The sequence below is a fragment of the Parasteatoda tepidariorum genome, chromosome 5, assembly GCF_982258835.1.
Source record: "Parasteatoda tepidariorum strain Cologne lab strain chromosome 5, Ptep-v5.0, whole genome shotgun sequence".
Lineage (NCBI taxonomy): Eukaryota > Metazoa > Arthropoda > Arachnida > Araneae > Theridiidae > Parasteatoda > Parasteatoda tepidariorum.
In genome coordinates, this window is record NC_141759.1 from 103,600,433 (window position 1) to 103,628,040 (window position 27,608).

Below are 27,608 nucleotides of genomic sequence, written 5' to 3' on the forward strand. Positions count from 1 at the left end.
TAAGCCTTAGCTACATATAGCTGCTAACTTTTAAGATTTTTGCTAAAGCAATAAGCAGTTTTTTCCGTAGCATTTACATATTATAAGGTATAATTTTCTGGATTTTCCTTTAAATCCTTTATGTTGTGTTTGTAGCGTGTCTACCACAGCAAAAATACAATTACAATGCACTAGTATATGAGATATGTTAACTCGATTCTATGATGGGGTTCCTCTTCATAGATGAAAGTTGGCATCGTCTATAACTTCTCTCCCCACATTGGTGACCCGGACGTGATGTGAACTCGCAACCTTCTGATCTGGAGTCAAATAACTTGAAATCAAAATTGTTTAAAGCCAGAGTAATATATTAGAGCATGAAACAGGCTACCACTGGAAAAAAAGGGGGGGGAACATAAGGCAGTCATGAATTTCGTGTGACAAAACTTGAAAGCCAAAAAAAATTTATATCTTTTTTTTTTCATTTCAGATGCAGTTTGAGAGGAGCGTGTGCAGAAGCTGCACAAGATCCCCTCTATTGGCTATCTTATAAAAGTGGGAGGTGTACTACAATAACTGAAGTGCATCCACCTCAAATACAACGCACTACAGCAAGAATAGTAAGTCCAATGCTTCACCAATCAATGAATCACTTTAAACGCTCCAGCAAAGATTATTCTAGAGGTTCTTAACTAACTTTAGCTGAAATACGTGACATTTCATTTGGGGCGGAGTCGTTGGTATCAAAGAATTATTTACATTTCTAACTCAGATGCAATTAAAACTGCTGGTGTTTCCACAAATATAAAACAAAAATAAACAAAATTTTTAACATGTATAGTGGGTATTGATCCAAAAATAGGTGGGGAATCCTGAGCCTGACTAAGGCTCCCCCCCCCCCAATTGAAAGAAGGTTATTTTGAATTTTCAACAAAACTTCGATTCATTGAACTTTTAACAGAATGTCAGTAGAGTGTAAAATTCGTCAGTTTTATGTTAGCATCTTCATTAATCTATTGTATGAACACAAAAAAAAAAAATCTATATTTCGTAAATCCATGGTTTTCTAGAGTGGAATTCAGCTAAACTTTCGCAATGACGATGGACAAATGTGGCCAATGAAAAGCCTGTATTTTTACATGTCGCACTTCATTGAATACTGTTAATTCCTAAAATTTAGCTGAATTCCGCCCGAATGTCTGTAAGGATATTAATTTTTCGCAGCTAGATGACCAAGTTAACTATCAGAAAACCGGATTTCAGAAACTGCCTTCGCATGATGGACGTAGAATTGTCCGAAAATGAATAAAATCGACAGAACGATATTTCGTCTGACCATTGGAGGGAGACTTTATAGCTATTTAAGAATATAGTCAATTTTTTTTTTTTTGGTCATATATCTATAAAGAGGTGAAAAATTAAAATACCTCCATAAAGTTCGGTTCTTCATTACTGAAGTAGTGAAGCAAAGGGGGGGGGGCAACAAAAGTTATTGTACAGGGGGACCCCAATTTGGCTAAGTCGGGCCCTGTGGGTATCTATGGTTTAAACCAATCTTAAATTAATAAGGATAAGTTTGTGGTTTGAGCCATTTTTTAATGGTAATTGCTGTTAAAGGTAGCGCTTTTACTTTCTGAATAAGGCAGATAAACTTTATTGTATCCTTGGTCATAGTTATTTTTACTCTTCCCCCCCCCTCCAAATAATTCTAAAACTAGACAATGTCAGACTGTATATTGTTGTGGTTGTGTTAGTTTCTTTATTTATACGAATGTTGATTATGATAATAATCAGCATTCTATAGTATTCATCATACACTTCAAAGATCTATTATACCACATTAAAATTTCTAAAATCGGATTGATTTTTTTCTTAAAATATGTTTTTTGCACTAGTTACTGCAAGATGTTTTTTTTTCTTTATTAATTCTAGTTTTATTAATTTTATTTACGCTCGTGTTCATCAAATAAAGAAACAAAACGCGACTCATTCATAAAATGAAGCAATTATTAAAACATAACGGAAACTGGATCGTACAAAGTGCGTAGCGTAGCGTTTTTAAAAAGTACTTAAAGGTGCTTATTTTCCTATATTAAGAGCCTGTAAGTGTTTTTTTCATTGAGTGTTTTTAAAAAGTGTTTAATTTTCCTATTTCTAAAATGGAATTTTTTTTTTTTTTTACCTTGACGATTATCGCCACGAATTAAGCTAAAAGCGGTATTTTTCACAATGCTCCATTCAACGTTTTCACAATTCATTTAACCACAATCTTATTTCGGCGTATCGTTTTTCCGTAGTGCATGAAAGCACTAATCATTTTTCATGTTTGATGAAATACTTACGGGCGTGCACTGAGCTGGATTCGCTGGGAAGGATTCTTGCCCTCTTATGTGCAACTCTGCTGCATTTCACAAGAGGTGCTCGAATTTTTGCTGATTATGGTTACCAACAAAATAATTTACCCCAACATCAAAATTAAATTTTATTTCTTTTCGTAATTTCTTCGCTTAAGATGCGTCCTCGTGTTGGTTTCTGGCAAGCGCTATTCTGTTTATGGATTAGTAACACAATCCTTGAACTTGACTCTTGACTTGGGGACCATTCACTAATTCCATATTTTTATGTCGGTCCCGAGCAGTCGACAATTACTGATCTTCATCACCTCAAAATTTTCATCTCATTTTCATTCATTTATTTTAATAAAATTAGGAATGAATTAAGATTTATACTCGTAGGACCTGACTAACCGTCCACTAAATGCAAAAAGTACTTAAAGGTGCTTATTTTCGATATTTTTTTTTTTTTTTTAAATCCTTAAAGATGCTTTTTTTTATTGGGTGTTTTTAAAAAGTGCTTAATTTTTCCTTTTCCAAAATGAGATTTATTCTACCATAATCCGTTTTGGTGTGCCATCGGTCCGTAGCTTATGAAAGTACCAATGTACATACATGTATGATGAAACACTTGCGGATACGCATGTCCGTGTACTGGGCTGGATTCGGTGGGAAGGATTCTTGTACCCTCATGTGCAACTTTGCTGCATTTTGCAAGAGATTCTCAATTTCAGTCATAATTTTCTCCCCTCTGAAATCAAACTGAAAATCTCTCAAATTTTTGCTGATCGCGGGGACCAACTAAACATTGCCAAATTTTTATACCTTAATACCAAAGGGAAATTTTATTTCTCATCTTAACTTCGTGGTTGGTAAATTGCCACCGTCTTCCTCACTGGCACGCTAATGGCCTTCTCGCGCTCTACTATTTATAGATCAGTACCATAGTCCTTATACTTGACTTAGGGATCATTCACTAATTACATATTTTCATGTCGGTCTCCAGAGCAGTCAAGAATTACAAAGCTTCATTTCAAAATTTCCATCTCCCTTTTATTCATTTAATTAAATTAAATCAAAAATATATGCGATTCTTTTTATCGTAAAATTTTTTACTTGAGGGACCGTCCACTAAATAAAATTTGCAAAATTTTTTTTAATGTAATTAATTTATAATTTTTTTTTTTACTTATTGCTTTTTAGTATTGTAAAATTTCTTTTAAAATTTTCAGTGCTCTTAAGTTGTTTTAAGTTATTGACAATCTACCAGTATTCCATCTGCTTATGACTCAATCTCAAAGTATTCATCATAATAATTAAAAAGTGTTTGTTTCGTAAAATATGTTCTTTTTTTTTCCCCTGTGACTTATGTTTTTTTTCTTTTTTTGAAAGTTAATGTTTATTGATTTAAAATATTTTTTTTTATTTAGCTGAGTTTAGTTATTGACAATCTACCTGCACTCGAGGGTCAATTCTTTTGTGCCTTCACTGCATTTGGGAAAACTCTTATCACAAATGCCACTAGATCTGCAAATGGCGTAAATTGCCCCACCCCTCACACAGACTCTCTGCCCACCATTCCACCCGGAGAGCGTAAGAAATCTCCTTTTATTTATTTATTTTTTGAAACACTAATATTTCATGAAAGTCATATTTTATTTTTGTTTCTTTTCTAGATCATTTTACTGCAAAATTATCGGTCCGAATGAAAATTGGTCCAGACTTTGTTGCAACGAATTTTACTTTTTATGATTGTAGCACTTATACCTCGTAAGTATCTTTATGGCTAACTTTGTTTTTGTTTAGGTGGGACACTTTTCGAAAGACGTGGAAATAAAATAGGGATGCCAACAATGCTGTAGCACTAAAAATGTTGTTTTTTTCTGGGACGCATGTCACTGTACCGTAGGAAAGGAGGGTGGAATTTAAAATTATCAAAGATAATTTGCTATTAACAATTGTGAATTCATCATATCCAAGTTTCACTAAATTCACATGCTTTTTTTCTTATTTCTTAGAAAGCACACAAAAATTAAGCTTCAGTAATTTAAGTCTGGTGAACAAGCGAGCCCCTCCACTGCTGAAGATAATCACCTAACAATGAAAGCCCTGTGCCGCTTTACGTTATCATTCTGAAAGCACAAAATGATCACCTATTGCACCAACATAAGGCACACATAAACATAAGGTCACATCACATAATGCTAAGCATAAACTTCTCTGTACACATGAGCAAGGCATCCAGATCTGTATGTTCACTCAGACTCTACAAATCAATTGCCTACTATCGCTTTGGAGGCTAAACCTGGATTGATGAATGGAAACCAGCTTTCCATTCATCTACCATCCAATGGACATGTTGCTGCGCCGAGCTCAAACATTTCCTTTTCGGGTGTGACAAGAGTGGCATGCAATTGGCTGGTCACCTAGCAAACAAACCATGTCCATGAAGCCTTCTATGCATAGTAGATGTTGATGCCACTCCTCCGGTAGCTGCACTAATAGAGGATTTGAACCTATTCCTTCTTGCACATAAGGATAAATATGTTTTGACTAAACCTTCTAGTTGCCAAATCTGAGATAAGCAATTTGTTGTCAACCTCAGGGAGTCACAGAAGCTCCAAGTCAAAATTTTTTATGGTTTTTCCATTGATGGTCCAACGTAAGAATAACAACTTGTTTTGTTCATGTTAAACCATCAGGAATTTCCATCATAGTTTCTTAAAAATCAAATATTGGAACGATCATGAACAACCCTCATCCCAATGTAGGAATTCAGACTGATGTATTATGGACCCCGACATTAAAAAAAAAACCCAGATTGTTATGATGGTATATTCCTGAGAACCTAAGAAATTCCCATTACACTTTACAAGAAGATGAAATTCGAACACAATCTTAAACACTACTGTAAATGTATGCTAACAGACCTTCATTTTTTTTATGAACCATTATTTTCTCTGAAACTTCTTTCTGTACGACACAGTTCAAAATGTTCTCAAAATTAAAATAACTTTTAGTACTATGTAGTACTTTTAAATGCATGTTTATATTAAATTCAAGTTCAAATTTAACTATGGACAATGATTTTTATGGGTTTCGAAGTTTGGATACAATTTTTAGCTTAAAATTTTACAATAGCGAAATTGTTTTTGAATATAAGAGGAAAAATATATAGAAATTTACCACTCAAAAACGAATTTTATTTGTAGTGCCAATTTTTGAAAATATTTTCTTACCTTACCATATTTTTGTGTTGATTTTTTAATATCAATTTTAATTTTTCCCAAATTATGGCTAAATTTTCACAAAATAGGTACCTTTAAAAAAAAAAACCTAGACAGACTCATTATGCAATGTAAAACTAGTAATGTAAAAATTTTGTAATACTCTTTTTCATAGATTTTTTAATGAAAAATATGTGTTTTGAACATCTTTCAGTTGTACCCAATGTGTGTCCAGTGATTTTCCATGCGATTGGTGTGTTACTGGTCATCGATGCACTCATGATACTGGAGAGAATTGTCGAAATGATGTTCTTGTTACTGGCGTTTCTGTAAGTTGATTGCTTTTTATTACAAAAATGTACTACACGTCAGATAATTGATCCTTTTTGCTTCATAAATATTATGTTATTTATGAAGCAAATGAAATGTTTAAATTTCAAATACTACAAATTTTTCACATAAACTGATGCAAATCAATTTCTGAAATAGTATGCCATTAAATGTTAAGTTAATTAAAGTTTTGAAGAAACTTAGATTTTGTGGATTTTTACATTATTTAACTATGTAATTATTAATAAAACAATAGTTTTTTTGATAATTGCATCGAAATTTCAGTTGAGATTAAGTTGTTGATCAGTTGAGATTAGCATTTTGAAAACACTTTGGTATTGTTTTGTGGATTTTTACTTTGTTTAACTATGCAATTAAATTTTTCTTTCGATAATTACACCGAAATTTCATTAAACATTTATTGGCGTCTAACTATACAGAGCCAGAGGAACACTTAGAGAATTAGGAATTGCTGGTATAATAATTAAAAATTCATTTGGACAGAATACAAGCACATTTCTGAGGTACCTCCACAACAAGTTTAACTCATTATTGCAATCATGTCTGTTTAATTTTCCAAGGCTACACCAGAGTTAGCTTGGTTTAAATCCATGGGTCAATGTTATAGGTTAAGTTTTCTGTGTTCTTTTCCAAGATGACACCAGAGTTTTCTTGGGTTAAATCCACGGGTCACTGTTATAGATTAAACACCAGGTTTCCATTCACCAGACAGATTGAGAGCCTGGACTAAATAATCAGCAAAGTCCTCTGATGAGCATCAGCAACTCTTTGGTCACAGACAGAAGATCAGTCAACAAACAACTGTGCTCAAAAGTTAACTATGCACAAATTTCTCATCTCCTGATCTGTAGGCAAACCCACTATCAAAATTCTTATTACACAAAAAAGGCAGCTTAACTTGGATTACGCAGGTTTTAGGGTATGCTAGGATAAGCTTTCAGTGAACATTTCTTTATTCTAATGATAATTAGATAATTTTCAATTGAACATTGTAGCTTACTGACGTTTTCATATAGTTTAAAGCTGGAATTTTTTTTAATTCACTTATATTTCACTAAGACTTTCGATTTGTTTATTAAAGCTATTTGTTACCTAGTTCATAGCTGCCAACTCTACTGGATTTTCCATTAGACTACTGGATTAAGCCAGTTTCTCCTGGTCTACTGGTTTCATTAAAATTCTCCTGGTTTTTATACATTTTAGAAAATTCTCTAATATTGAGAAAATTTCCTAAAAAAATCCTTATTGAAATAGAATTTTTGTACAGATTATTGCTTGCTTGCTTGAATATTTAAATAAGTATTAATAATTCATAATGATGCAAACCTCATTTATAAAAAATAGTTCAAAGCTTTCTTTTTGTTCAAAAATGTTCAGCCTATTTTTATTCAGAACTCTCTTTTTAATTTAATTAAAAAAATATTTTAACTATCTTTGATGAATTAAGTGCCTATTACTATTCAAAATTCTGAGTAAACATAATACATAACATTTCAAGTATGTTTTGTGTCAATCAGAAGTGGAAAATATTGCAGTTTTTCTATTTTGATGACTATAAAAATTCCCTATGATTAAAATATTTAGTACATACATCATGCAACAATTATCATGAAATTTTATATTTCGTAAAATCTACTGGATTTTTTCCTATCAGTGTTGGCAGCTATGCTAGTTATAAAATACAGTGAAATTTTTGTTTAGAAAAAAATGTTGAAAAAAAAAACTACTTTTGAAAATTATGTGATAAGCATTATTGTAAACACTTGGCAAGAAGAGACATAAGTGCTAACATGGTGCATAGCATTTTTAAAAAGTCCTAAAAGGCATTTATTTTCGTTTTTTAAAAGCCCTTAAAGTTATCATAATCATTTGAAGTGTTTGAAAATTATTTTGCATTTTGTTAATGTATATAGTGCTTAAAAATATATTTTGTTGAGAAATTTAGCTATGCACCTCAATGAGATATAAATTATTTTCAGCATCCAATATATTTTAATTTTGTTTTATTTTCTTCCACAGAGCATTGGACCGAGCATACGATCTGGTCCCGGATTCTGTCCAAGAATTAACAAAACTGCAAATGGTTCTGCAGAAATCTTGGTTGCTTCCGGTATCAGTAAGAGAATCTCGGTCAAAGTGGACAATATTCAGGTGGGTTGACCTACTTTTTTTTTATCATAGTTTCTTGTCACAAATTAAATAGTTTAATTTTAGAAGTTTTTAGCAATTAATGAAAAAGAATAATTATATAAATAACAGTTCATTTATGGTTGGTCATTTTACCAACAAAGAAAAATTTTTGCCAGAATGGTACCAAAAATTAGCCAAAACCTGAAAAAATACGGATGTAACTGAAATTGTTGATTAAATATGATGAATGCTCATTAGATTTAAACCCATTTCACGAATTAATAAATTCAGTATATTATTTATTTGTTAATTTAAAAACATTGATAAAAAAATTGACATGATATAGTAATAAAAAATATAAATTTGATAATTTTTTTGAATCTGAGCCGTTAAACTTTTATACAAAATTGTCATATTAAAACTTATTTAAAGCATAATAAAATTGTGGTAATACTTAATTTTCGTGTTGCAACTCCACAGGGAAAACCTGGAAAATACAGAGAATTTAAAAATCATCCAAAATCTTTGGGAAAATGCAGAGAATTTTGAATTTTTCCTTACGAACTGAGAAAAACAGGAAATTTCATTTCTTATTTTTGCAAACTTCTAATAGCACAATCTATGAGATATTTAAAGGCGATAGTTAAGCTATATTATACAGTTTTCTTAATGTTAACTTTTCTTTTCTTATTATGTTGAGCTGATTCTTATTTCTCCAAGTTTTTCCAGCAACCAAAACTAGCACTGATATCCTAATGTAGCTCACAAGAACACAGCGGATGTGTGTTTCCTCTTAATATATTATGTATAATATGTGTAGGGAAAACACAGGGAATTTTTTTACAGATAAGAGTGGCAACCCTGTATTTTTTATTTAAAAAAAAGCTTATGTATAAAATGCTGTACATGAGCAATAAAAGAATAATAATAATCCCTAAGAAAACAGATTTTTCCTCGACTATCACAATAGGTTGTATGATAGAAATCTTAGTAAAGCATTTTTTAAGTTCATCCTGCCTTTCATCCTTTGTTAAAAGCTGTGCTTTCTTTTCTTTATAGCAGCACATAGCGAGGATGCGGTTCTTATGCCAATTCAACATTGAAGGACGCGTCAAGCAAGTGAATGCTCAACTGATCGGGGAAATCATGTATTGCGAAGAAATGGTCGTAAGTACTTTAAGACTTTTTTTTATTTATTAAAAATTACTCTTATCTGATTATATTAATCTTAGTATTAATATTAATCTTAATAATTAATATCTGGTTGAAATTAATCTTGATAGAGTACTAGTTATTTTATGTTTGCCATAGCAAAATACTGACCAAAAGGACCAGGTGTCCGTTTACTGGCGAAAAGTATCCGGACACCCGGTTATTATGGTGGTGGAAGCATAATGGTGTGGGGGCGTCCTGTGGTTGGAAACATGCAACTCTGAGAGATGTATGTGGACATTCCGGACAATGTTGCACTCCCTTTTCTGTGGCAATATTTCAGGAAAGACCCATTTCTCTTCCAGTAGGAAGATCCATTCACTCATCGAGGCTTGCACATACGTGGTATAATGAAATGGGTGTTCAAATACTGGACTGGCCTTTGCCGAACCCCAATCTAAATCTCATAGAACACTTTTTAGACGAATGAGAGTGCAGATTACATATAACCAGCCAGATCCTCACTGCAGGCACTCACTTCAGGCTGTGATGGAAGTCAATTCCTATTCAAAAATTGGTAGAAAAGTCTTCACAAACATCTACAGGCTGTCATCGACGCAAAAGGGAGACCAACATCATATTAATATGCGACTCGAGTTACTTTAAGTCCATACCACTGGCTGTCCAGATAATTTTTGACCGGACAGTGTAGTTTTCAAAATAATAGTTTTGTTTTCATATCAGACATTCACTATCAGTTTTGTAAATTAATCTTTACACTTTGAATTCTCTTCTTAATTATTTTAAGCTTACACCTTTTACTCTGATTTGTTGTTTAAACACCTGTTAAGGACTGTTTGAATATTGCTTAAGATATCAGGAGGAAGTGTTTTTGGATTTATTTTTATTGACAAGGGGGAGATGAGGTATTAGCAATGCTTACATGGATTAAAATCATATTCTATTCAAAAACAAAACTTTAAAATTAAAAAAAAAAATTTCAAATTTGAAGTCTAAGTTAAGTTTGGGGAAATAAAATGTTGAAAAAAAAATTTATTTGAGTTTCAGAGATCAAGAATTTTAATCCGAGACAGAAAATAAAAAACGTACTTAAAGAACATTTTATTCAAAATTCTAAAAATCAATTGAAACATAAGTTTTGTTTTACGCAAAGTTACATTGTTAACTTGAATTTAATCCTATAATTAGATTGCTTCTGCAAATGTCAAAAGAAAAGAAACGTGGGGAGGGGAGTATTGCAACTTTCTTACTCTGGTATGGGAGAGGGTTTTTGACCTACTTATTTTTGTTCACCAGAAGGGGTAGTTAAAGTTGCCAAATACACGTTAAATTATTTCAACTTCTTATGCTAGTTAAAAGCAAACGTTTATTTGCTTATAAAGAGCAAGACTGAAAACAGTGTTACTCTTTTGATTCCTAGACTATTGCTTTTTTTTATTTTTTATTTCCCTTTTATGTCTCAAGCAAATTAGCATAGCTTAAGAGAAATGCTCCTAAAATGTTATTGGAATATAGATGAAGGATAAAGTCTGACCTTTGAAGATGCTAAATTGTGTAATTTAATGTCCTGGAATTTCCAAAATGGGGTTGGACAGTGATTGTGTGGACAAATATTTAATTATATAGGAATTATTACCAGCCGATAGATACTTATACATGATATTTTACTAAAATTATTTTCATTTGTGTTAAAATTCTGCTTTGCAAACATTTGTGACATATTTTGATTTTATAAAATTATTTTTTATGTATATAGTCTTTAAATTCCAATTTCTCTTTCAGTTTTCTTATACTACTCAAGCACCAAATATCACCGCTGCATTTGCTGTGATTTGGGATGTAAATAAACCATTTGATAATCCTGAAAATATCCATGGTAAACAATACATTTACTTTTATCAAAAAGAAAGGTTATATAAACATGATTTTTTTTAATGTCCCAGGTTTTTATTTTATTATTATTATATACATTTAAGCTATTTCAGTTTTTATTATTATTAGTTCTCTCTTTTATTACAGTTCCTTTTAATGTTTTAGTGTAATGAGCTGTGTTTTATATGAATGAGACAAAGGCTTGTAAATGTGTTATCATAGTAGTTTTTTTTTTCCTGTAATAAAATAAGGGCTCATTAACTATTTAAATAGAGTTTTAAAAAAATGTTTATTGTTAAAAAGTTTTCAAGCAGGGTTCCTACCAGTTACAAATTTAAAAAAGGGTCATGAAAGTCCTAAAATAGTCAGAATTTCTAGAAATAACTCAAATTCAAAATTTGCACATTGTTGTAATATAGTATTAATGATATTTAAATTTGAAAAATTGCATGAAATCGGTTGAAAAATTATTAATAACTTCCGAAAATCACAATCGGAAAAAAAAACTGTGTAATTACAACGGAATAGTTGCGAACTGAGTGGTTAAAAGTGAGCTCTTGAATTTTGAAAAAAGTATTTAAAAAAAACACATAGAAATGACTGAAAAGATATATATAATCAGCCCAGAAACGACCAGCATAAGCATGAATATTAACAATGTAGTCGTCGCAAATCGAATGTGTCAAAAAGAGTTTATTCGATTTGCATGTTGTAATAACATCTAAATTTTTAAAAATTCTGGAAATGGCCAAAAATGACATGTATTTAGAACTGAATCATTGTCATCAAGGAAAGTCACATAAAAAAATCTATGACGTATGAATACAAAATTTTGAAGTTCATTTTACATTTTGTGTAAATTTATCAATAAATTATTTTTCATTAAATAGCTACAGCCGTTTGTAATTGCTATATTCAATTTGAATTGCCCTGTATTAAATTTTGTGTTGAAATTGTGTTCTCAATGATTTCACTTTCTATTTATTTATTTATTTAATATGTTTTGTGAATCTCTTACGTATATCTTTTTTTCTCCCTTAGTTCTTATATTTAGATGTTCTGGAATGGCCCAAAGCTGTGGTATTTGTTTAGAACTACCTGATAAATACAAATGTGGATGGTGTCAGGATGCTGACAACTCTTGCCAAGTTTATGAACATTGCAATCGCTTACCAACTCTTTGGCTTGACAGAAAGCAAACCTGCCCAAACCCACAGATTACTTCCGTAAGAATATTTTCTTTTTTAATCTAATTTATTTAAATTATATTCATTTTTCACCTTTAGTTAACTTATATACAAATTATTAAAGATCTTGTACAAAATCGGACCTACCAATTTCTTAGATTGCTCCAAAATACTTAAAGCGATAGCAAAATTTCTGTTTCAGCATTTGATTTCAAATTATTTTGACCACACATTTTATAAATAATTAAAAGAAGCCCTGTGGCGGAATTTTTTCGGGCTTTCTGCAACGTACCTCTTAAATGCTAATATCATTCTGCAATATATTTTTAAAATAACAAATATACATGTTACTGATTTAAAGTAACAGAAGCGTCAACTTCAAGAAAAGAAAAAACTTTTATGTATTTAATTTTCTGCAAATATACAAATTTTTTTTAATGTAAAAAAATAGTGCTAGAAGACTAACGTTTATATAAAAATTATCATATTTGCTACCAACTTGACTAAATGCATCATGGTATATGATAATTAAGTAATTTATAAAATTTTTCTCATATTATTAAAAAATTAATGTTCTTATTTTGGCAACTTTATTCATAGTTTTTGGCAACTATTTTCATGCTTTTGGGATCAAATAAAATAATTCTTTTAATTGAATGTGTAATATTTTTTTTATTGTAATATTATGGGCAATATTCTTGTATTTTGTAAGGGAGAAACAAGCATATTATTTCGAATTTTGTAAATCATCATCTCATTAAAAAAATAATAATAAAAAAATCATGAAATCTGTTGCAGTAACTACCGGGGGGGGGGGAATGATCGACAGCCAAATGAGACAATTCGGACTTTTCGAAACAGGTTAACTAAATGCTTGAAACTTTGAGATTCAGTTGTAATCAATAATATTGTGTTAAGAGCAAATAATATAAGAGGATATTAAAGTATCTGATTTCAAAAGCTACGAGGAATTCAACAGTAAAAACTTGATTTAAAAAAGGTAACGAAAATTTTTACGGAAAAGAAAACCAAATTTTTTTTACTTAAAAATCTATCTGCGAGACTCTGTGTATCGCCACGATTCTGCCACGGAGGAGAAATGTATCTAAAAAGTAACCGATATTGTCTTTAGCTGATAGTGAAATTTAAGAACTAACTCAAACTTCCAGGTCTTTTAATATGTATACGTTTCACTAAAAGTATATATTTAGGTTGTTGCTTAATATATTGCATAAAATAATAAACCCTTCATTTTGTGCATTAATAAGATGATTTTTTTTAATTAGTTTTACCCGAAATCTGGTCCTTGGGAAGGTGGTACAAACATTACAATCCATGGAATCAACTTGGGCAGAGTGTACAACGATATAGCTGGTGGAGTGAGAGTGATACACGAAGACGGGAAAGTAATTGCCGAATGCAATCCTCATGAAGAGTTATACGTAAAGACAACTCAGTAAGTATTGCTTTATGTATAAAGTAAATCTAACTTTTTTTAGCAATTTGAAGCAAATAATTAAAATCTTCATTTAATCCCTAAAACATTTTGTGTGTCCTTAAAAAAATAAATTTAGAAATTAAACGAATAAAAGTAAAAATCAAAACACGTTGTTTTAAGATATTTAATTTTAAAAAATGATCAAATCTACATATTTTCTTTTTTTTGCATTATAAAATTTATTATTAAAACATAGCTATTAATTTTCCGTCAAAATTTATGCAAGTTGAGTTTACAGTTGTAATAAATTTATCAATATTGAAATTTGATACCATTTTCAACTATTTCTATTCAATCAGGGTGCATAACATTTTTAAAAAGTGCTTAAACGTGCTTATTTTTGATTTACGTTTTTTAAAAGCCTTAAAGGCTTTTTTTATTCGGGGTTTGCTAAAAGTACTTAATTTTCTGTCTTTTCAAAAAGATATTTTTTCTCGGCCATGTCGATTGTCCTTCTAAATTACAAAAAATGCATGATTTTCACAATTTTCTCTGCAATATTTATCAGAAACTAGTTATTTTATGATGATTATGTAAAGGTTTTGAAAATATTTTTGAATTTTATTGATTTTATGTTTTTAAATTAAGTACTTTAAACGATAGAAAAAAATGATTTTCATTACTACACAGATCCTAATTATGATTTTCTTTTTGGAAAGTGATTAAAAACGTTTTTTGAGTGCTTAAAAGGTGCTTATTTTTTGTTGAAAAATCTGGCTATGCACCCTGTTAATGCTAATTATTTTTCATGCGATGATTTACTGCATTAAAAGGATTTCTTAATGTGTCAACTAAATTTGTAACTTAGTGTTTGAACATAATTAAACTGAGTTTTTTTTTAACTTAGAATTGACCAATAAATCTTATACATTTATTTTACAATTCTCATTTTATTTTTTATTTTATTGCAAATTTTGCATCTTTTTTTAAAAAGAATTTCAAAAAATAATTTTATAACAAATTGAATTTCAAAAGTTCCTTTTTTTTCAGTTTTAAGTAAAGGTAGTGCTAAAATATGAGATAAATTTGAGAAGATTCAGTATTTTTGAAGAAAAGTTAAACTAAAACTTATCATTTCAATGTAGACTATATGCCTTAAGAAGGTGCCATACTATGCTAGAAACTTTTTAAAATTAATCTTGTTTCAAATCTATTGATATTTTAAAGTTTCGAAAAAAGTGAATTTGGTGAGTAAACTCTGAAGTTTCGAATGCCGGAAAAAATGTTTTTAAATTATTACAGTTCAAATTAGTTATGGCAATATTACTTCCAAACTGTAAAGTATAATGATAAAATTTGGTGCGGTTGTAGTTGTATAATATAATTGAACATTATAATGAAATCAGGATTATGATCATAATAAAATTTTTATTCAGTAAGTTGTAAAGCTTGAGATACAAAATTAAAGAATATTTTATGCAAAAGACTTTGTCTCCCACTGTATAGTAAGTATCCTCTTTGTGCTAATAACTGATTTGATATGTAGTTATGAATTCCAATATTTTTTACTGTTACTGAATGGTTCATTTGTTCTATTTTGCAGAATTGTTTGCAATGTTGAGAAGCCACCCAATTTAACAAATGGATTGATGGGTGTTCACATGGATGGATTCATCGAGGTCAAAGTATTGAATGACTATTTTGCGCGATCCAGGGAGCAATACTCATTTGTTGTAAGTATTTGAACAACCCTCTGTCACAAACATAAATGTTTTTAGCAACATACAAGGGGGATTGTATTCTGAGGGGGGGTTGTATTATGCGGGTCTAAAAATTAGTAGGAGGGCAAATGATTTTTCTGGGAATATAGCGGAATTCCGTGTTTATGAAGACCATTGGTTCTCGGACTTAATCATTACACTAATCAAAAACTTGTAATTCCTCAAAATTTTCGGGCAATTACTCAATCTAAAATTCAAAATTTAAAAGTTTTGTTACTTCCCTCTAACGAGACGCTTACTTACACATGATTCTTCTGTCAATGGGCAGAAATCTGACAAATGATTAATTTGTTTTAGCTGATTTTCGCCAATTGGTTCTTTTATTTTGGCAGATTTTCGCAATTTTGAATCATTTGAAACTGCTCCGAAATTTGCTAATATCGCGATTCCTATTCACACGGTTTGAATATCAAACATTGATTCTTGTATTTACCTAATTTAAAAGTTACACATTGTGATTTGTATTCATGTGGTTTTAAGATCGTATATCGCGATTCATATTCCTGCTATTTTAAAATCCAATATCGCAATACTTTCAAGAAATATGATTTTTTCCTAAATTAGTTACTAAAAAGGTATGAAATTCATCACTGGTAGGGAATTTAATTATAAATCTTATTTCAAAACAATTATGTTAAACATGAAACATGTATAATATACAAATTGATATCGTGATATAAATTTTTTGCCCTTGAAATTTTCAGAGTTTTTCACTTTGTCACAATCGCTGCAGAACGTTTGATTTAACAGGAATAAAGATTGTAAAAATTGTTAGCAGCAAGGCAGTCATTCAATCTAGAAAGGGAGAAATCTATAACAGGGTTATAATAGTCCATTTGTAATGTTTATATGTTGCATGCATCAATCGATTCAGTCATAACAACCGAACATACTAATCATTATTGATTCTTAACACATATAATAATTATATTTTGGAGGCTAAGTGGTGACTTTTAGCAAAATATCATTTGAGTGCCTAACACCAAATTGGTACTATCGATTCACAGAATATAGTTCAACTGATAATAATAAATTCACAAGACAATAATTGCAATCTTATTGACTAAAATAAAGTTACTGCTCAGAGATTTACCTATCCATGGGGTTTAGATATGTTCAGTTATGAAACAATTGTGCACCTTACTTTGATTTCTAATCAGTTAGCAAAAATATAGCAGATTGAAAAATAAGAATTCTTTCTCTATTGTAAGCAGAAATATTTCTCAATTTCAAAATTTGCGGGCAAACCTTATCAGTTTTACAATTGTCATCAAGGACACTAAGAAACTTAAAAAAATATCCTAATATTTTAAGTATTAAGTTGAGAAAAACTATTCTTTTTGAATGCTTGTAATATTACTTTTTCAAACATCTTTTTTCAAGTGTGCATCTATAGCTTTTAGGTACTTTTTAAATAATTTAATTAATTTTGCATTTTTAAAAAAGCATTTGAATTTTTAATGCATTATCAAGTTTAACATAAGTTATTTAAATTCTTCAAACTAAATATAGTTTGAGCATAAAAAAGTAATGTGTCAGTTTTATCAACTATGCTATTAAAGGTTTTTATCTCATATCTTCTAATTGAGCAGAGTTTATATATAGGAATGTAATCAATATGTCTCATAATTGATGAATTTAATAATATTAAGTAACAAAATATAATTTTTAATTTATTTGATTTCTAATTTATTTGTGCAATTGCACTCTTTTGACTCATTGTGAATAAAAATTTTCCTTTGTTTAGAATCCAAGAATTACATCCATCAAACCAGGTAAAGGTCCAAGATCAGGAGGGACCATTTTAGAAATTTGGGGGTTGCATATGGATGCTGGAAGCCAAGCTGAAGCTTTTGTTGGAGCTCTACCATGCAATGTCAGCAGGTAGCAATTTTTTAATACTAAAACCCGTTGTTTTGCAATTTTGAACCGAACTTAGAGTACAGTATTTGGTAAAGTTTTACGACAAATTCATTTTAATGGAGGGCATCAGAATTTCAACAAGCTTACATTTGCTTTACATTAGTAGAAGAAAACATGAAAATATTCCATGGTTAGCTATGTTGTTATTCCATGGGTAGCTATGTTATTATTCCATGTTTAACTATAATGTTATTTTAAGGTAAGCAAATTTGAGTAATCACTTATTGTCTAACTTTATTTTTGCGGATTCAATTCTAAATCCAAGTGATTTTTGATCCTCTTTTTTTTTTTTTTTGCCAGTTTGTTTACAAATTTTCACATGGCTTTTGAAATTCAAATCCAATTAATACAATATTGCAACTCGTGAGTTTTAAATCTTACATTTAATATTTTTTAATTGCACACTTTTTTACTCCCTTTATTTACGCCAATTTCATCATAAAACGAAATTATCGTTTTAAATGCAGTTTTCGCTAAGCTTTTTTTGTTTTTGAAAATGACAAATTTTTACCTAGCGATCATTACAACACGCTAGTTTCAAATTCCACATTTAAATAATCACCTCAACGCACTTTGTTCTGATTGATTTCATCGTGAATTCAAGTTGTTCTATTTTTCAGCAGTTATTGCTTTACATTTCCGCATTTTCTTAAAAATTCTGGTTTTCTAACTACGATATTATAACATGCAAGTTTTTAATTGCCCATTTAAAAAATCATTTTTTGATGCAACTTTGTGTCGTATTTCATTATCAATCCAAATCATTCTTCCGCTGTTTTTTCAGCAGTTAGAGCCATGCATTCTAATGTTTTATTCTATCTGATACAGAATTCTATTAATGCAGCATAATTGCAACATGAAGAATTTGGCACTTGAATTTTTAAGTTGCTTTCCATTATTAATTTTTTCATTAAATTTTTTTGTAACAGGTGATTTTTTCAGGAAGAAAGCCAAAAAGAAAATGTTTCTTATTTAATATTCATGAAACCTCGAATAATTCAAGAACTATAAATAATATCTGAAGTATAATACCAAATAAACATTGAATCTAATTTCGTACTATAATGATTTTATTTTAATCTTTGGTTTTTGTTTAAACCGTATAAAAAACATATGAAGCAAAAAACAGAAAATGATATAGATATAAAGGGCTATTTGGTTACATTTTTCTTTTTAGCACCCTTGATTTCGTTTTAGTATTCGATTCTTGTACATATTTATAAGCATATACGCATTTATATTTTCGTTAATCTTGTAAAAGCAATAATATTGTAAAATCAATATCATTCAACAAAGGAAGTTATATATGGGGATACAACTGCGTGATAAACACATAATCTCGTCTCTAATAACATCTAATGACATGATCTTGGGTAAAAAGCTTTGTTTCATACTTTTGCTACTTTTTAAACATATCTTACCTTATACATCTAATTTATATATCTTTTTATTTGAATAAAGTATTCCACTTTAAATCAGAGTTTGTGATATTTTTTTGAAAAGTTTTTAAAGAATCTGATTTTTTTTATATTTAAATCGGATTTTTTTGATTTTTATTCAAATATCATGTAAAGACTTTGATTTATGACTAAAAAAAAAAAACTTTATAAATACCTAAAACAATTTTTCATTGTAATACATAGTTTGAATGCATAGCAACCATTTTGAAACAAATGCATGATTGAAATTTAAAGAGATAGAGGATTTAAAGTATACTTTAACTATTAAAACAAAGTTTCAATTACCAAACCATAATTTTAATTTAAAATTGTGATTTCTTTTTTTTTTTACTCTTGATTTTTAAAATGGCAAAATAGATGTAACAGATTATGATTCATTAAGAAATAAATAAATATTTTATCTATATATTTTTATATTAAAATATTCATTTTTAGCCCTATATCAAAATAGATAAGTTAAGCTAAAAATATTGTTAAAAAAATCTATGTACTCATTTAAATTTTTTTTCACAAAATTGCTTTATAGAGAATCTGATAATGTCAGATATACTGTTAACATATTATGAGGAAAAAATACTTAAATGTTTTCTTTAACCTGTGTTTTCAATCTCAAGAATCAAAAAGATTTTTTAAAAACGTAATTTCAAATGTGTTGGAATTTAACACATACCAAGAAAGTAATTTCGTTAGCTAAAATTAATTAATGCAGCATTAATAAATTTTAAAACTAAGAAAAGAAATAAAAGTATCAATAATTTAAAACAATGTTTTTTAACTTTTTAAATCTATATATATATATATATATCAGTTGGTTTAAATCTCAATGATTTCTTTTAAAAAATCATTTGATTTAAATCAAAAAACCCTTGCTTTAAACTGAAGAAAATCTTTATTTTTTTAGTCGTGATTCGAACAGAGCTGTTTGTCTAACGTCTGCCTCCAAAGAAACAACGACGCAAACTGTACGAATCAAATTCGACAATGGATTGAGGGTGTTTGAAGATTATAAATTTCTATATGTAGAAGATCCTACCATAATCATTGTAGAATCTGGTTCCAGCAGTCAAAGAGGCATTCCTAAGGGCATTCCAAGGTATAGATTCTTTTTTAATTAAATAATTTAGAGATGCATTTATGAGTTTAGAAGATGCATTAAGCACCAATTTGATAACACTCAGAAATAAGTATGTGTCATTTGTTGGATTAAACAGTTTGATTTGTATGATGGATAATTCATTGTTAGCTACAATTTTGTATGATAGTAACAACAACAAAAAATCATGGTAACAACATTTATTTTTAAATGTATAAATATTGTTTTTTAAATTTAAAAAAAAATGTTTGACAAATGAATATCTTAAGCGTAACTTTGACAAATCACCATGATAAATCAAGAATTATAATTCATCAGTAACTCATTTGTTTTTTGACCTATTAGTTATGCTTTTAAGTCAGCCATGAGATTCTTTCAACATTTTTAACAGAATTTCCAACTTTAACTTTGCTTATTTATACATATATATACTTAATATTACTGCATTATTTTATTTTATTTAATCATGATTTGTATATAAAGCTTAACAGCTTGTTGGACTATCAATGTACAGTGCGCAAAAAAAAGATGCTGAATAACTTTCATTCTAACGATCGGATTTTCACATACTCGGTGTCAATCTTAATGATAATGGCAGGTAGCCTCAAATATGTTAATTATTTAGCATATTTGAAATTGTACTTATTAAAAATGTTCTTTCTCTGAATAAACATTAATTTTTTTTTATTTACTTATTTGGATTTTTAACTTTCAAAATATAGAGGGTAGCCGCAATCTGGAAGATATGGTCCTGATAGTTTGGTCAGGAGAGTGATCCAAAGTTTGGACCCCTCAATGTTAATTTCACTTTTTGCGTTTAGTCATATTTTTAAAGCTAATTAAGCAATTCAGGGGGGGGGACAAATTGACCCACTCCTAAAGCCTGTTTACCCAACAATAATTTCATGCAAAGAATAATTTTTAATAATTATTTTATGTTATTTAATTTAATTATGTATGAAAAAAATTTTAATTATGAATTTTTATACCATATTAGTCTACATATTTTTCTATTGAAAAAAAGTCTAACTATTTTGAAAGTCAGGAATCCGAATATGTAAGAAAAATGTGTTTTTTGTGTCTGATTTTGTAACTTAATTAATAGTTAGTACAAATTAATTAGCATATTTGAAGTCACCTGCTGAAATCATTAAGATTGACACTTAGTATGTGAAAATCCGATCATTAGAACAAAAGTTGTTCAAGGTGATATTTTTTCTTTTTTCTCACACTGTAAACATAAATTTTTGTAAAAAAAAAAAATGAAACAAGTATGTAAATACTTTAAATGTTTTCTTTTTGTGCAAAATAGAGTTTCTTACAGCTTTTTTATTTATTTTTGTTATGATAAGAGGTATTTTCAGACTTTTTGTTCAGTTCCCACTTTCATAGTGTTGGCTTTGTTTTCAGAAAATTTTTTGTACATTACTACCACTTAATAAAATCTTTCTTTATGATAGTACATATAGGTTCTATCATATTTTTAGAGTTAACGGTTAAACACGAAATTTTTTACCTATTGTGTAACATACTGGCAAAAGTGTTGAGTTTTTACCTCGAAACCAATTTTACTTTTATGACAAAGTTAAGCCTAGCAAGGATTATTCTATAAAATTTTGCTCAGAATTATTAAAATATTTTATTTACTCTATGAAATCTATAAATAGGGTTATTTTTAATTGAAAAATGTATTTTACAGACAGCTTCCTGAGTAAAATGCTCATTCACTAAAGTACCACTTAGCCTGTTTTTTTGTCTAAACTTATTTATTCAATGTCTAACTTTATTCAGTGTCTAAAAGTTTTTTTATTCTGATTTCTAGTGGTGGTATAACAATTAGTGTAAAGGGGACCAATCTCAATTCAGTTCAACTTCCCTATATGTACCTGATGGTGAATGAAGAAGAGTTCAACAGTGTACGTTATTTTTTTTAGAACTTTCTTTTGTTGAATTTCACCAATTTCTGATAAAAACTCATTTCTATAGTGGAGCTTTTTGTCTAATAACAATGCTAACATTTCTTGACTGCTACAAACAGAATTTATCACCTAAAAAAATTTATCTTTAATACAAATTTTGACAAATTTGAAGTTTTTTTAGTGTTGCTTTAAATTAAAATTGATTTGCATGAGCTAAGAGAATTATTTTTAAAGAAAAGATATTAGTTTTTGATTAATGGTGTTTAAAGTAATAATATACATAGAATGATTTTGTTTATCTATATAATTATATTTTTGGAATTATATGTTGCATATTTTCTTGAATTCGCAAATCAAAGTTTTTAAGTTTCAAATTGTGTTGAATAATTTAATAGTAATTGAATTGTTTTAATTCCTAATAGTGTTAATAATCATTCTCGGTAACAGTTGACTCTGCTTAAGAATTGTTTAATAATTAATTGTTGAATTAAGCTATATTACAGGGTTACACAGGCAACTAAAATGCGACTATTTTTGGCCTGAGGCAACTATAGCAATTTTTTTTTTGCATGAAAAGTATTAAAACACAACTATTTTCAAGAAAAGGTGACTATTGGGAGACTTTTCTGTATTCCTAGCGATGTTTTTTTTTTTTTAAACCATGATTTGGGATGACAACCTGTAGCCCCCGGGAGCTTCTGAACACGCTGAATTCTTTTTTCTTAAAAAATAAAATATGGTGAAAATTTTCAACTGCAAATTTGAGTCATCACTTTTTAATGCTTTCAATTTGCACAGATTCCATTGTAAATCTATTCTGTTTCTCTGTCACGGTTATTACTACAAAATTTCGCCTGATTTTAAATAACTAAATTTTTAATACAATATTACAATGCTTGAATTTCGAATTTGAGTAATCACTTTTCACGTTATATATATATATATATATATATGTATTTTCTAAATCAATTATTAAAAAAAAAGAACATTTTTTAGACAAAATTTTTTAGTATGTTTTTTAATGAAAGTTATTTTTTTTTGAAAATACACTAATTTTTATTTTTATTTAAAAATTTAAAGCTAGAACACTAACGTTTATGTAAAAATTATCACATTTGCAACAACTTGACTAAATGGATCATGGTATATGAGTTAATTAAATCATAAGTCAATAATTAAGTCATTTAATGAAATTTTAGTTTTATTATTGAAAAATTTTTGTTTTTATTTTAGTAACTGTTTTCAGAGTTTTGGGCAACTATTTTCCTGCTTTAGGCTACTAAAAGCAACTATTTTGCTCATTTTTTTTGTGGCAGTCCTGATATTACTAAGGAATAATTATTAATCTCTGCTAAATTTTGTTACAAGTAGCATGCATGTAATTGAAGAAACAGTTCCTCTCAAAAGATTATAACTTATGTTATTTTTCAATTGCTGATATCTGTTAAGAATTGAAGTGTGTTTTGTATTAATAAGTTAAAATATTTGACTCATACATATTACAGACTTGTGAAGTGTTGTCTCCCACTGAGATGCGATGTAAGAGTCCCAGAGTTCCCGCTGAAAAACTGGATTTTGGGACGGAGGCTCATCCCATAGATTTGGATTACGGATTCAAGATGGACCACGTGGAACGTGTCCAAAACCTGAGCAGCCAGCTTAAATATTCCAAGTTCATAATGTTTCCAGATCCTATTTATTATCCTTTCTCTGAAAAGAATGGCATCAAATACTACAAAAGTGACTATCTCACCATTAATGTAAGTCCGCTATTCATCTGTGAACTTGTTTTCAGCAATTTGGTATAACTTAATGCTTATAGAACATTCTTTGAAACTTCAAAAACTTCCTAATCATTTTGGGACCTTTCTTTTCTCATCTCTATTAACTTAATTTATTTAGATTTAATTGTTTCTCTTCATAACTGCATACTATAGCCAGATGTGATTGTGCTCTGGAAAAAAAAAAATTTCACTAACCGTGATCCGAAAGTTTCCGGAAATCCAAGGTCCAGAAGTTTCAAGAAAACATCGGTCACATTTATAAATAAAAATTCTTGTATATAATATAAAGATATTAGGAATAGAATTTATACTTGGCATCTCTTTCATTTGTAAATATTTTTTCTGGTAGAATAATAAATGTGATTAGAGATAATTATTCATTTAAATTGTGCCGCATATAATTTATTTAGAATTTCATGTTTTGAAAATATCAATGGTTTAAATTTATAAAGACAGTAATTTTTTAAAATGCCCATTTAATGATTTTACTCAAGAAATTTTCAGGATTTTTTAGTTGGGCTCACAATCATACTTGCTATAGCTTAATGATTTAAAAACTCTGCTATTCATTTATAGGCTTTTGAAAATTTTAATAAAAAATATTTTCAGATTGTGAAACATACGAGGAATAAAATTAACTTGATGGAGTACACAGTTTTGGCTACTTTCCTACCAAACTATTGATACCATGCCCGTATTTCAGAGTAAAGAATCTGAATATGTCAAAGGAAAAAGTGTCTGTTTTCAGCTTAAAACATTGTCTTCACAAATTACCATATTTTAGGTTAGGTCCTATACCCATTTAGTCCTATACTATTCTGAAATTTGAAGAGGACACTATACTGATGGAGAAACCCTTCATGGCAGATGCTATGTCACCTATATATGTAATTTAAAGTTACGAAGAAAAATGAGTTCAGGGAAATTTTAAAGTAAGCCATGAAATTTCATGTGCTAAAAAGAATTTTTTTTTTTAAATATTTAAATACAACCAACTAATGCAGAATTACTTAAGCTTACTCTGTGAGAGAATTATCATGCAATAAAATATTTGTATTTCAGTAGTTTGAAAACATTTTTTTCAAAATTTGAAATTTTGTGGCTTACTCTATGTTTATCTCACCTCATTTTTTCTAAAAACTTTAAATTTTAAAATAGCAATGCATTAGAAATAGAAATTGCGAAGAAAAGTTTTTTCTGCAGTATACCATAGCAACATTTTTACCTTGGCCCCAGTTAGGTGCAATATGGGTCTGATATGAGCATGCACTGAGGGACCCATATTGGGATGTCTAGTTTTTTTAATATCGATCCTATATAGGACCGATATCAGCCTATATACTGCCTACTTAGGGCCTATATTGGCTGAATAATGAATATAAAATATCGGGTGACTTGAACTATTTTATGCAGGGTGAATATCAGATGAATAACGGCCCATTGAACCAAGATTCGTGATTATTGATCCAATGAGTTATTTTGCTGCTAAGGTAGTGTCATTTTAAGGTGTTCGCACATTGTATAGTGGCATGAACTACTTATCCGTTGTTTCTCATGATTTAATTTTAGAAATTTTACATACTAAGATTTAATCTTTGCTTGAAAGCAAATGTAGAGATATGTTCATTTGTTGGGAAATCAGACAAAAAAATTTTCTTTTCCTTATAAACAAATTTTTCACATACAGGCTTCAATTTTGTACTTTAAAACAATACAGGGTAAAATTAATCTGGCAGGTGTGGTGGTCTTAATAATTTATTCAAGGACAGAAGAAAATTCGGATATTTTTATTCTGATTTTACTTTTCTTTAAAGGATTTTTCTAAAAATAAGCTCGATACTCTTAAGTTTTATGGGTGAACCTCTTCATAAGACTTATTTACCCAAAAATGATTTCATAAAAAAAACTAAGTTTCATGAATTCTGTTTTGTATTCATCTGTTATTATTTTTTCAGGGTATGAATTTAGATAGAGCTTCACAGGAGAGTGACGTTGTTGTTCGAATTGGGACCAGTTTCTGTAATGTGACGTCTCTCTCCCGATCTCAACTCACCTGTCGACCGCCCACAACGCAGCCACCCGCGAGAGATGCCAATGGGAAACCTGACCAGAATAAAATTCCTCAAGTTGTGGTGAGTTGATATTCATTAATAGTTAAAAATATTTTGAATTTGAAGACATGGAGGAAGAGTTTAAGTAATGAAATTTCCGCTGATAAAAAATCACTTGCTACCAATAAAGAAAAAAAAGATAAAACATTTGCTTTTTAGAAACTATAACTTACTTTAAAAGAGAAAAATTTTATAGAAAACTTAAATAGTATTCTTATTGTTTTTAATGTTTATCATTTCATAAAGAATAAAAGTTCAAACAAAGCAGTGGCTAAAAAATTTGTTTCTGTCCCTTTTTTAAAAAAATAAAACATTAAAGTAAAATATGATTCATACCTCCAAGTTTTAAAGAAGACTCCTGTATTTTATGGTTATGTTTACCCATTTATTCCCAATTTGGCAATAAAATATCCGCTTATGGAAAAAATACTTCTCTTATTCCTCAATAGATGGTCCTATTGCCAGTACTGCAGTATGTTGAGTGTTAATAGTTTAAGTATTTATAAAAATAATAGTTTAAAAAAAATCATCTTTAGATTAAGATTTATAGACAATTTTTTTTCTTCGCTAAATTATTCCACGCTAAATTATTATATACTTCGCTTATATTATTTCCAATTTCGACATATTTTTTACTTTGCTATGTATATGTTAATGGTTATATTATTTCAAATTTAGAATTTATCTTTTTGTCTTACATGATTATGCATGATGTATCAAAACTTTACTTGTAGCATAAAGAATTTCTAACTTTTTGTGATCATATCAATTTTTTAACAATTTTAATTTCTTAACTTATTTATTTATTTATTTATTTTTTAAATTCAAAACTCATTTATGATTTTTGTTTTCATTGCTTAGGTTGAAGTGGGAGACCACTTGAAATTTACGATAGGCAAACTGAGCTATGAGCTTCCGTCTAGTCAAGATGCCACCCTTACAAAACCTGTTATTATTGGTGTGATTACTGGTGCTTGTATTCTGGTTGTCATAGTGATTATCATCCTCATTGCATATCGTCGTAAGTCAACTGAAAGCTCTAGAGTACTCAAGAGTATGCAGGAACAAATGGATGTTCTAGAACTACGTGTAGCTAGTGAATGCAAAGAAGGCATGTATCAAAATTTGTTCTATAAACACTGTTCTGATTGAGCTGATTTTTATATTTTTAACTATTTGTGTTGTATTTTTTAGCTTTTGCTGAACTTCAAACAGAGATGACAGATTTGACAAGCGACCTGACAACGGGTGGTATTCCATTCTTAGATTATAGAACTTACGCCATGAAAGTTTTGTTGCCAAACAGTGATGACCACTCTGTACTGAGAGACATGCAAGTAAGTGGACGACTTAATTCTCAATTCTAGTTGTAAGTGGACCACTTTCATGTATTTAGGGGTCAGTTTATGGAATTAGATGAGTCACTGATTTTTTGTCCCACGATGCACTGATCATAAAGACACAGCTCCCAGTTTAACACCAAAGTCACGCATCACTGGTTGCGGGCAGTAAGCAGGTGAGTAACCACTTTGATCAGCCTGCGTAGGAACTGAGGGTGCACGGTATCATCCTCGTTAAACTGTTCTACCTTAAAGTGATCAACTTGGCTCACAGGTCTTTCGGCTACCAAAGCAAGGGAGCTAACCCCTCCGGTGGCATGTCTTTGGATCATCCTCAGGGATGTTGCCCAGACCTTCGCCAATAGCCCATTGTGGTAGCTCCAGTGCGACATAAATAAAGTACCTACCTATAATTTTTCATCTCATTTTATTTTCATAGTTCATGCACAGTACCGATCAAAATTTAGATAAAAGTTATTAAACTTTTTTACATAGCTTTTGAAATGT

The 27,608-nt window shown here is 29.5% G+C and overlaps 1 protein-coding gene across 4 annotated transcripts in view; it reads left to right on the forward strand.

Moving 5' to 3' along the window:
• The window catches only part of LOC107440642 (plexin-A2), a 526,176-nt gene that overhangs the window by 471,662 nt on the left and 26,906 nt on the right, over positions 1-27,608 (forward strand). For 3 of the 4 annotated variants that reach the window (XM_087164666.1, XM_043049324.3, XM_087164667.1), the window contains 17 exons: positions 470-599; positions 3,743-3,905; positions 3,989-4,082; positions 5,754-5,868; positions 7,910-8,041; positions 9,080-9,187; positions 10,976-11,069; positions 12,107-12,291; positions 13,539-13,708; positions 15,294-15,423; positions 17,219-17,355; positions 19,756-19,947; positions 21,770-21,863; positions 23,372-23,626; positions 25,606-25,782; positions 26,623-26,872; positions 26,956-27,098. In XM_087164666.1, coding sequence (XP_087020792.1) covers positions 470-599; positions 3,743-3,905; positions 3,989-4,082; positions 5,754-5,868; positions 7,910-8,041; positions 9,080-9,187; positions 10,976-11,069; positions 12,107-12,291; positions 13,539-13,708; positions 15,294-15,423; positions 17,219-17,355; positions 19,756-19,947; positions 21,770-21,863; positions 23,372-23,626; positions 25,606-25,782; positions 26,623-26,872; positions 26,956-27,098 — 2,569 coding nt within the window. The remainder of the gene's footprint in view (positions 1-469; positions 600-3,742; positions 3,906-3,988; positions 4,083-5,753; positions 5,869-7,909; positions 8,042-9,079; positions 9,188-10,975; positions 11,070-12,106; positions 12,292-13,538; positions 13,709-15,293; positions 15,424-17,218; positions 17,356-19,755; positions 19,948-21,769; positions 21,864-23,371; positions 23,627-25,605; positions 25,783-26,622; positions 26,873-26,955; positions 27,099-27,608) is intronic. The other variant, XM_087164668.1, reaches the window with a different exon arrangement.